This window comes from Gouania willdenowi, chromosome 4 (assembly GCF_900634775.1).
Source record: "Gouania willdenowi chromosome 4, fGouWil2.1, whole genome shotgun sequence".
NCBI lineage: Eukaryota > Metazoa > Chordata > Actinopteri > Blenniiformes > Gobiesocidae > Gouania > Gouania willdenowi.
Genome location: NC_041047.1, coordinates 19411406 through 19423545, shown reverse-complemented (window position 1 = coordinate 19423545; position 12140 = coordinate 19411406). Strand labels below are relative to the sequence as shown.

Sequence of the window (12140 nt, the reverse complement as noted above, 5' to 3'; positions counted from 1 at the left end):
TCGGTTTGTACACGATACTACTGCAGTTTATTTGTAGAGTTTCACCGAATATTATTTTTTTTCTCATTGCCATTCCTAATAGACGAGATGGTCTCAAGCACTCATAGCATTTATAGTGCAGGGATTTTATTGGAACTTTCATATCAACACCTTCAAATAATATTTAATGTGTTTAAAACAGTGCAACATTGTGGGTGGAATGGAGGCTGTAGTATATACATAAAAATACGATTCTGGAGAAATGAGTGCAATTTTCTCATAGGATGAGATGATTTTCCTCGACAACAGAGACGTGTTTCAAAGACTTCAGCTTTAATTTGAGGGTATTTACATTATACAACACATCCTCTACTTATAAATGGGCTTTCAGAAATTAAACAAATGCCATTTCAGCAATTCCAAGGCCATGTGTGTGGTATTCCCACAATGTTTAACAGTTGCACATTCATAAGGCCAAATCCTTAATATAAATTACAGAATGCAGTCACTGCCAGCCAAGCAAGATTTCATTCATTAATTTCATTTGAGAAGGTAACCAAGTACAGTCATTGTTGAACACCAAAAATAGTTTGCTAAGAGTTAAAAAAAAAAAAAAAAGCCTACAGTTTTGGAGCCACATTCTATTGATAGATTGGACATTGTTGATAACATTTGTTGGCAATGTTATTGATTCAAACAGTGCATTGCTTTGTAATGTAGAGGGACAATGACCCAAAGCATAAACTGCGAAAAATAACAAAAGAGTCTCTGATGGCACATGTTCTTCACTGGTTATTAATGCCTTCACCAAATCTGAAACTATGCACACAATTTACTGAACAAGCAGTAACAGCTACCTCGGAACTGACAAGCATGAACAATCCAACATGTGTTACAAATATTTTTTGTAATTCTGATTTGGGGGGCAAATGTCATTGACATATAGCTAAAAGTAGCAACATCTCAATTGCTTGTGTTCAAATCCTTTGTAGAATTTGTGTGCAGATTGTTAGTCAAATACAGTTTACAGAGCATATATAAGTAGTATCAGTCGGTAGCAGTACTTTTTTTCTCAGGTAAACAGTCACTTTTTACCTTGCATATTAAAATATATAAGTAAGCAGACACGAGCAATAACACTTCACTTATTCCCCAACAAGGTAGTGTATAGAAGTACACATATGAGTTGTAGTATAGGTAAGTATGGCTCGCACAGAAGCAGCAGATGATGTTCACACAGTAGGAAGATGGTTAGTGGTTTAGAGATTCTGCTGAGAAAGTGGACTGGCTTGCAGTCCTTCACTGCTGTTCTTGACTGGCCCTTTTGTTTGGACTCAAGTGCTGCTGGAGCCTATCCCAAACCCCAGGAAGAGAAAAGAACAGAGTCTGCCTTTCTAAAAGACACATTCATCTGTCGCCTTAAAACGGGACAACTTGTCTGAAAGGTGCAATAGACAGTATTTAAAACAACTCTCACTGACAGTTTTGCTTTTTTCATGACACTGGAGGATTTGCAGGATTTACTTTCTTACAAAGCTGAGAGAAAAATCTATAAACGTAACTGCGAATTCACAACAATTTCAGGTTTGATCATGTCCTTGACAGGAGACTGGAGTTAGGAAAAATATTTCATAATTTCGTTGTTATAGTCCATTTCAAGGGAAAAACAAACAAGTTAAGTACAATCTTAATGCAAACTTAGTTTCAAAGAACACATTGAACCAAGTATTAATTGGTGTAACAGGTTAATTCCTCAGATATGCACTTTTGGTTCTTCATTTTGATTTTCACCAATGACACATTACTAAAGTCATGACTGGGCTGGTTTTACGTAACATGAGATAAACAATGGATGTCATCTTCGTAACTCTTTGTAGCAACAAAGTCAAACTTTGCTCTTGGGTGGGTGGTTTGTGTCAGTCACTAGAACTGGGCTTAAACTGGCACAGTCAGTGCAAACATCTGACCTTGTTTTCTGCTTGAGTCACTTAAGGGTGACCAAAGAGTGACAGAAATAAGCCTGCAGGAAGTAATGCTTCACAAAGATAGGCACATTTAAAAAATATGTCTCTGTTTTATATCACACAGAGAAGTGATGGTTTGTCCTAAGATAAATCTGGAGAAGTAAATTCACTTACACCAGTCATAGCCAGAAGGAGTTTCAGTTCACCACTAAAGTGGTGCATTCTGGGAGTCACTCTCCTTTATAAAGGCTATGCTCATTATGTTCTACTGTTGCATTATGGGAGTGAAGAAACAAGGTGCAGTCTTTGCCCTCCTCTGTTCGCTATGGGCTGGGGGCTACATAGATGCCATTCTCTCCAGTAGTGCCCTTAGCCTTGAGTAGAGCAGCCTGTATACGGAAATGTGTCCGAGACTCCATCGAGTAGTTCTTGTAATTTTGTCTGTAACAAAGAAAAAGCCATTGACAGTCACATAGAAAGTAAAACCAAACTGTACATAACAAATAACTAAAAACACAAATAAAACATGTATTCTGGTCTGGTCTGTACATCTACAATAATCAGATGGGTAATAATTAAGATTAAGAAAATATTTCTTTGTGATCATAAACTGTGTATACACAAGCTCACACATGGGATTTATTCTTTATATTTTTCCCAGGTGTGCAGTGAGTCAGCACTGGAACCAGTGGTGGTATAAAGTTTAAAAAGCTCACAGTGGTAGTGATCTGCCAGAAGTTATTGCATATCATCATTATTTCATCACTTTTGATGTTCAATATATTAAACAATATCTTAACATTTCAGTGTTTCTTATGTTGCATGTTTTCATTTGATTGCAGTTGATTACACTACAGCAGAGGCTGTCAAACTCATTTTAGTTCAGGGGCGAAAATAAGAGCCGTTTTATCGCAAGTGGGCCACAGATTTTATGCGGGAAACAAGTTCTATTTCATAATATTTTGTGAAATGTCTCACTAAAGGATGTGACCTCTGTTTACATTCCTGAGAAAAACTCTATTTCACTATGCCAATCCTGATTGGCCGGTGAAGCGCGTCAGTCTGGGAGTCTGGGAGACCCTCCCCCCTCCTATAAAAGGAGGATACGGACAGGTGTGCACCACTCAAAAACCTCTTCTCCTCCCCTTGTTTTCTCACGTGTTAGTTCTGACCAGTTTAACTGTCCACAGACAGGATTTTCTTTTTTTCCAGTTGACGGACGCTGGCAGGACTACTGCCTGCTTAAGACCACACAAGGTCGAGAAGGTAGGTATAACAGCTCTTACTTTGCTCTGTTCCGTGAGTGCTGTCCTTCACTGACACAAGGCACGTGAAGCCTCCGAGCCTCAGCTCCGGCTGACTGCTCCTTCCGATGCTGCCGCTTTGGCGCGCTTGTTGGTCTCCAGCAGCCTCTCACTACGGTGACAGCCCCGCTGCTAGCTCCGTGCCGCAAGACCAGAGCTCAGAGACCTCAGCACACCGAGATGTCATTTCTGACCACGGCCCTTGACGCCTCCGAGCTCCAGTGCACGTGGGTCTCTCTCCTGGACTCTCAGGATAGGATGTGGCTTGCCTTTGTCCATGTGGTGGCAGAATCTCCAACAAGGAGGGGCACAAAGCCTGCTCGAGCTGCCTGGGTGTCGAACATGCCCAAATGGCAGTTGAATCCCAGGGTTTTTGTCAGCACTTTGCGGTGTTCAACACCCAGTGCCTCCACAGGAGACTGGCACGTCTTTTGGGCAGGCCCGAATAGGGCCCCTTTCCCTCCAGACACATTGCTCCTGCCGCGGTGGATTCGGAAAAGGGGACTCCTCTGACGCTGCTGCTGCTCAAGACCCAGCTGGGGCTCTCAGCTGAACCTGGCGGATATCTTCTCACTTGATGAGGACACCCTTGTTATAGACTGTAAGAGTATGATTCTTACAGTGATTCGGCTTGGTCGCCTGCACATGAGAGAATTTCAGCTGTGGGTGGCCTCATATGGGCTCAGAGTTTTGGTTATGTCAGAGTGCAGCGCTGCGGCACTGGCAGGCCCCCGGTTTCCTGATGGAGGGGGTGCCTATATGGTGCCATGGACGCCAGTCTATTAAGCTGGGGTGGGATCCACAAGGGCAGGTCTGTAAGGGGCCGCTGGGATGCGGTGTTCCACTTGCTGATCCACTTCCTTTCGCCTCTCAGGAGACATCATGTCTTGGTGAGGATGGACAACATCACGGTCGTGGCGTACATCAACCGCCAGGGTGGTTTACGCTCCCGTCGGTTGCTGTCACTGGCACGCAGACTGATCCTGTGGAGTGTGGGACGTCTTCTCTTGCTGAGGACGACGCACGTCCCCTCAGCAAGAGGTGGTGACAACATGATGGGTCCCGTCACCACTCTACTTACTGAGGCAGATTTTGCTTTCATAAGATGTGCCCCAGGCCTTTGGCCTAGGGGCATGGGTGATGAACCCACCACTGTTGTTTGAACAGGTGTGTGAGTGCGTGCTTGTGGACATGCAGTGAGGGGCAACAGCCAAATGTTCTGTGGAACATGTCCATCTCTTCCAATCATCAGAGGGCCGAGCCTTGATAGAGGGGAGGATGGAGCGTGAGACACCCGTGGGAGGACGTGTGAAAGCGGAAAAGTCAAAGCTGGCAAACGGGAAACAGACAGCTTTAACGCAGGCAAGGGGCACAGTTTTTCATCCACGCCCAGAGCCCCTGGTGCTGTGGGCTTGGCCCCTGAGTGGCGCAATCTGTCGACCGTAGGGTTATCACAGAGTGTGATCTCTACCATACAGAACGCCCGGGCCCCCTCCACTAAATCATTTTATGATTGCAAGTAGAGGGTGTTTGAGGAATGGTGTATCCAGGGAGGCAATATTACTTTTCAGTGCCCGGTGGGTGTGATTCTGTCATTCCTGCAGTAAGTAAGTAAGTAATATTTATTTATATAGCACCTTTTACAGACAGGAGTCACAAAGTGCTTCACAATACATACAGTGCATACAATACAATACAAATTACAGTTACAGTCACAAAAATATGATGGTCATAAAACAACCCTTTATCACTGGAATTTTAAAATGCTTTCTGAAACAAATAGGTTTTCAGTTGGCTCTTAAAAGCATCAACAGAATCAAGCAAATGCAAGGAAAACGGAAGATCGTTCCAGAGCGTTGGCGCGACCGCCTGGAAGGAGCGATCTCCTCTGGTCTTGTAACGGGTACGGGGGACCATGAGCAGGTTCTGATCCTGGGACCTCAGCCTCCGGGAGGGGGTATAAGGACACAACAAATCTCTAATGTAGGAGGGAGCCTGACCATGCAAGGCTCTGAAGGTCAGCACCAGAATTTTAAAATTGAAACGAAAAGTGACTGGGAGCCAATGAAGGGCTTTTAGAATGGGAGTAATATGGGCCCTTTTGTTTGTGCGAGTCAGTAACCTCGCCGCAGAGTTTTGTACCTGCTGAAGACGAGACAGCGCCTTTTTGTTTAGACAAGAAAATAAGCTGTTACAATAGTCTAAACGGGAAGACACAAAGGCGTGGATAATCATCTCAAGATCATCTCTGGACACAAGTGAACGTAGTTTAGAGATTTTCCTCAGTTGGTAAAAACAGTTCCTTGTCAGCAGTTTAGAGTGGTGCTCTAATGACATTGCTTTGTCAAAGATAATGCCAAGATTTCTAAGGCTTGTTTTAGCAGACAAACTCAGGTCGCCCAAATACTGGTGAATCCCTGGCATAGCGTCATCAGGGGCAAACACCAGCACCTCCGTTTTGTCTGGGTTTTGTTGTAGGGAATTTGCACCGAGCCATTGTTTAACTTGCGCAAGACATTTCAGCAGAGAGCTTAATTTCTGGATCTCAGAGGGCTTAAAAGAGCAGTAAAGCTGAATATCATCCACAAACAAATGGTAGGAAACATCATCAAAGGTCTGGATAATTTTCCCTAATGGAAGGATATAGAGTAAAAACAAAATCGGGCCCAAAACAGAGCCCTGGGGAACCCCACACAGCAAATCAGCAGGGTCAGACAGGAACTCATTTGCATAGACACTAAAACTCCTCCCCGACAAATACGAGGAGAACCACTCCAAGACTGGTCCAGACATTCCAACCAGGTCACGCAGTCTTGTCAACATGGTTTGATGATTCACAGTGTCAAATGCTGACGAGAGATCTAACAACACAAGAACAGCACATTTTCCAGAGTCCGCGGACATCATAATATCACTGGACACTTTAAGCAGGGCGGTTTCCATGGAGTGATTCTTACGGAAACCGGACTGAAAAGTGTCGAAAATGTTGTGTTTCTCCAAGAAGGGTACCAACTGATCAGAGACCACCTTCTCCAACACTTTGGACAAAAACGGAAGTTTAGAAATGGGCCTGAAGTTTTTTAAATCTGCTGGGTCCAGATTGGGCTTTTTGAGAAGTGGTTCTACAGTTGCGTGTTTGAAAGAACTGGGGAAAACACCAGTTGACAGGGAAAGGTTGATCAGATCGGTAACCCAGGGGCCAATGACATCAAAGACTTTTACAAAAAATCTACAGGGCAGAACATCAGACACACAGAAAGAGGGCTTCATTTTGGTTACCATAGATGAGACATCGGCCTGTGTTACAAGGCTAAAAGAGGACCACTCGTGGGAAACAAGCTCAACAGCACCAGGTGTGCAGAATGAGAGCAAAGGAAGATTATCATTGATATCCTGGAGTTTATCAATAAAATAGTTTAGGAAATCATTGCTGTCAGCTTTACAGAACACAGGTGTAAGAGGAGCAGCAGGACATACAATAGAGTTGATGGTATCAAACAATACTTGAGGTTTTTTTTTTGTTCAAAGTGACGAAAGTAGTCAGATCTGGCATTTTTTATAATTTCAGCAGGGCCTGATTGACAAACACAAAGCCTTTTCCACTGTGAAAGTGTATTTGGCGGCGATTGCCTCCTGTCATGTGGACTTTCGGGACAGACCGGCGAGTCAGAACCCGCTGGTCTGCCAGTTTATGAAGGGTGCACACAGGTTCCTCCCCGTGTCAAGACCAATATTTCCACCATGGGATCTGGCGGTGGTTCTGGAGGGTCTTAAGGGTCCCCCATTCGAACCAATGGGTAAGACGGACCTGAAGTTCGCCTCTCTTAAAGCTGTTTTGTGGCTGGCTCTGACATCAGCCAAGAGGGTTAGCGACATTCATACGCCCTCGGTTCACCCGTTGTGCGCTCAACTTTTCCCGGGTGATGAGAGAATCATTCTGAGGCCCAACCTGGCTTTTGTGCCGAAGGTGGTGGGCTCATGTTCTCCCATCAACCTGCTGGCCTTTTCTGCCTCTCTGGGTGAGCAGCGGCCTCAGTTGTTATGCCCTGTTTGTGCGATCCGCACTTATATGGGCAGGACAAGGTGCCTCAGGAAGAGCGATCAGCTGTTCGTCTACTTGGCCAATCTCCTTAAGGGGATGCCTGTCACTAAGCAATGCCTGTCACGCTGGGTGGTGGAGGCTATTGCTTTAGCTTACTCGAGTCATGGTCTGCAGCCTCTTGCGGGTCTGTGAGCACACTCGGCTTGGGGTCTTGCCACATCCTGGGCTTTGTTCAGGGGAGTGTTTGTTCAGGACATCTGTGCGGCAGTGAGCTGGTCCTCGCCCCTCATGTTTGTCCATTTTTACATGCTGGACGTATCCGCCCTGTGCGTGGCATGGGTGGTTTTATTATCCTGATGTAATCAGACTTCTGCCCTGAAGGCTGGTGCCGCTCGATAAGCATGTCTACACTACTGGAGTTTCCATATCCCATAGCGAGACATCTCACAAAATATTATAAATTAGAACTTTAGATTTATCTAGAAACCCCGGTTGTATGAGTAATATGAGTGAGATGTCTCACCAGACTTCCCTTCTTTCTCGAACGAGGAGAAGAGGTTTGCTTATGTAAATGGTGCGCACCTTTCCGTGTCCTCCTTTTATAGGAGGTGGGAGGGTCTCTCAGCGGACTGTAACGCCTCACCAGCGAAATAGAGTGCTTCTGAGAAATGTAGACAGAGGTCACATCCCATATCGAGACAACTCACAAAATATTACTCATAGAACTGGGGTTACGAGAGTAACCTAAAGTTATTATTGTGCCCTAGTTTACACTACAACGTATACATAAATTACAAAATATGTAAGAAACAGACAATATCCAAGCAATAAGTGATAGATATTCTTAGATTTTGTGACCAATTTCTATTTAATTAATGGATATATTATGTCATGGTTTGAGGAAAATTGAAGGATTTTGTAAGAGTTCTGAGTTTTTTCAACATTTTAACATTAAAAATGAGTGCAATAATGCAATATAAGCACCGGAAAAAACTGTGAGTCCCTGCAAATATTGTTAAGTTTCATTAACACAATGATTCATGTTTTCTGTGGGGTTTTTTTTTCATTTTTACCTGCGGGCCAAAATGGATGCTCTAAAGGACTGGATTTGGCCCCTGGTCCATGAGTTTGACACTTGTTCACTAAAGGTTCATAACGTGACTCAATATGTTCACATCGCCAACAGGTTGGCATTCATTCATTACTTTCCAAATGCAGATGGTTTGATTCCAGGTATTTAATAAGACTTACTTTGCTGATTCTAGGAGTTTGATAGCTTCGTCTCTTCTGCCCTGTTCCAGACACAGCAGGCCGTGCTCCAACAGAGCGTTAGGAACCAGGTAGTGGTCATACTTGATTTGAGTCTCGCTGCAGCAAAAGACAAAAGCAGAAACCATGAATTTCATCAAAACCCAATCCACCTGTTTCCTGCAGCAAATTGAATTTGAAAGAAGCAGCTTGTAAAGGGCTGCTGGTGGTCCTGAGGCTTACTTGCAGAGGACGAGGGTGAAGTAGTGTTCAGCCTCATCTCTGTGTCCAAGGTGTTTGAGACACAGTCCCTTCAAGAGGCTGATCAAACACTGGTCGTCGATGGAGAACTCTGTTCCTGCAAACCACCAAAAACCATCAGTAACTAAATGGGAAAAAGTAAAAAAAACTGTCCAAACCACATTAATGAATTTAGTAATCTGAAATAACATTAGATGTACTTTAAAAAATGTTTGACTTAATTTGTGTTTGACTGATTTGATTTTATTTGTAACCTCATCATTTCATCATACTTGGGCCATCTTCTAGTTTAGCTTGCGCCTCGCCCAGGGTTTTCAGCATGCCTTCAGTGAGGTCCTTGTGTTTGCCAATGACCGTGTAGCCATTCCAGATGTACATCATCTCCTACACAAACAAACAGACAATAATAAACTACAGTTTTTATTTTAAAAACCAAAACTGGCAATGTTTAATCAGTGTTTGCATCGTATGGTTGTCAGGCTATAATTCTGTACATTCATTTTATTTGAGAACTTTGACTTGTGTTTTCCCATCCTAGATTTAAAACTTACTCATGAGATGTGTTTCGATGTTCAAAGATGAAACCAGAGAACCAAAAGAAGTGTGTGCTATACTACCAGATCAGCAACAAATGAAATAGCATGAATTATGTTGGAAAGAGTTAGTTGAAGGTATTTTTTGGATTTTAAGATCCACCCTCAGGACATCACTTTTATAAAAGGTCAGAAAATTAAAAACATCATAACTGCTTACTTTCCACATTGTCAAAGCACAATTGCAGCTTGTTTATTAAATAAGTCTAAGTTGCTTGATTGGATTTAAGATTTCCCAATGAATGCCACCATCTTCAATTAAAAGAAAGATATAAAGTCCCAAAATGCAAAAGCAAAACCATTTTATTCCTGCTGCCATTGGTTCAATCCAAAAGACTACAGTATATATTGTGATTCAATTTCCTCATTTAAGAGTTTATCATCTGCTATCCCTTTGCTTTTTGAATTATTGTAGCTAGTTAGTATTTCATTTTTACTGTATCATTCTACTTCCTTGTTTTACATACTTTTAATGTTTCATGGTTGAGGTGGAAGCTTTCAACTACAGCATTAATCAACAGTTTTATTTCTTATTTTATCTGCGGGGGTTGCTTTTTTCTAATTAAGTAATGAGTAATAAGTGTGACGAGACAGCTGGTGCATTCTTAAGTCCAGGTTCTACCTACGGGTGCAAATAAGGATATCTTGACCTTGGTAGCGATGAAAGCATTTCATTTTATGTTACATTTATATAAACCAAAATAACTTGGTAGTTTGTGAGCATAAATGTACATATTTAAGGCTAAACATAGCACAAAGTAAAAAAAAAAAAAAAAGCACCATCTTACATTTCTTTGTACAACTGATAGGGAAGTTATGTGACTTGTTGAGTACTGACCAGTGGAGGGGCTGGAAGAGGAGCAGGATTTTCTGCAAAGTAGCGGCGTGCTTTCCTGATGGCAAACTTCTCCGTTGGTAAAGATTTTCCTGCTATTTTCTGCTTTAGCGTTGAGACCTGCCTGAAAATATAAAACAGAAAAAGCAGATCTTTAAAAATGTTTGGAGGAACCCTCAACTTTAAGACTTAAAAACATCATGAACTTTATCCGCGGCATGGAGAAAATTACTTTTAGACTGAGGTTTCAAAATAATTAAGGGGATAAGTACTGGAAAAAATGGGATTGCCACAAACAAAGACACTGAACAATATCTTTATAAAGAAAAACTGGAGCGTGCTATCGAACTTTTGCGTGTATTTTTATTGATTATTGCGCCTTTTTTGTATAACCCAGTCCCCTGTTTAGAACAAAGGCAAGGTGTTTAGCTGCTCAACAGTGTTTAAAGTTTAACAGTTTTGGGTGCTCTTGGAAAAACAGGGGGAAAAATCATTAAAAAGCCAACATGTTTCGACAAAGCATGGTCTTCGTCAGGACTAACAAAGTTCCATATTTTGTTCCATATTATAAAATAAAAATAATAAAGTTTGTTTTTTTGTTTATTTATTTATTTGAGCAACATAAAAAAACAAATTTTATGTACAATACATAACACGTATTCAAAGGAGAAAGTGCTCAAAAGAAGCGGACAGAAGTTCAAGGAACTTATAGGTGCCTACCCCTCCTTCACACAATAACATTGTAATTGGAACTACAAATTTGGTTTTTCATTATGTAAGAATACTATACAAACATATACAGTGCATATACATACATATTTTTTTTTATCGTTTATGTTCGTTTGTAACAAAAGTAATGGAAAAAGTAAGAACCAAACAAACAAAAAAGGTTTGGAGTCGGTAAACACCTAATTGTGAGTAAGATGCACAACCTTGTCTGAGTTTAGACATTTTCTGTAAATAATTCCAATCCCTCTTTTGAAAATCTAAGAATATTTTGTAGGAGAATGACATTATAAAGTCATCAAATAGCCTTTCGTGTTGCAAAGCTCAGCATGTTTCACTCTCACAACTGACCAATTTAACAGATGCTTCAGTTCTCACCTGAAGAGAGTCAATGCAGTCTCCCCGAAGGTTAAGCAATCATCCTTAGTCAGCATGCTGAGGTAGGCTGCTTTCATATAAGAATAGGTAGCCTGAAGAAGGAAAATATGGTCACAACTGCAATCCTGTATTGAGGCTAAGAAAGTCAATATTTTGGGGGGAGTGAAAACAAAAACAAGCTTTATTTTTCCAGATCAAACCACAAACGATATCATTATACTAATAAAAAATCTTAGATAAAAACTGATGATTCACTCTCAAGATCTTGTTACAATACTGACCTCTTATGGCTGTTTGATATCATTGCATTTATAAGGCAGTAACAGAAGGACGACAACTCTTAGGAAAACTATTCCACCATTGACACCACTTTTTCTTAACTTGCATTAATTATCCATTCCAGACAGATTGATTACTCACCTTGGACCAAGCGTTTTCCTTGCTGAGCAGGTCAGCGTAGAAGTAGGCCATCTTCCAGTGCCTTTTGTATGTGAAGCACCACATCAGCTCCCAGTAGCACATGTGATGGAACTGCTTCCACTGCTGCTGAGCCTCACAGCACTCCTGAAAACGAGTGATGGCCTGGCAGGGACACAAATAAACCACAGTCCAATACTTTACACATCCGGTCAGAACAAGCGTCATGAAGGCCATATAAAACATAGACCAGCTTCAGTTATAAATCCCTTTTGCACCAAAATAAAATAAAGGTATAGATACAGGTTTTTGTTTTTTTATTATTAAGCTTTTATTTTATTTTTTAAATACTACCACTTTATCCACACCCCAAAGTGACAGATCCACACAGTT

The 12140-nt window shown here is 41.7% G+C and overlaps 1 protein-coding gene across 2 annotated transcripts in view; it reads right to left on the bottom strand.

Annotated features, from left to right (window-relative positions):
* Positions 1–295: 295 nt before the first annotated feature.
* Positions 296–12140, bottom strand: part of ttc39a (tetratricopeptide repeat domain 39A) — a 40038-nt gene continuing 28193 nt past the window's right edge. For both annotated transcript variants that reach the window (XM_028444124.1, XM_028444125.1), the window contains 7 exons: positions 11751–11912; positions 11331–11422; positions 10230–10350; positions 9071–9182; positions 8781–8895; positions 8541–8657; positions 296–2384 (listed from right to left, as the gene is read on the bottom strand). In XM_028444124.1, the coding sequence (XP_028299925.1) occupies positions 2267–2384; positions 8541–8657; positions 8781–8895; positions 9071–9182; positions 10230–10350; positions 11331–11422; positions 11751–11912 (837 nt within the window). In that variant the 3' untranslated portion in view covers positions 296–2266. The remainder of the gene's footprint in view (positions 2385–8540; positions 8658–8780; positions 8896–9070; positions 9183–10229; positions 10351–11330; positions 11423–11750; positions 11913–12140) is intronic.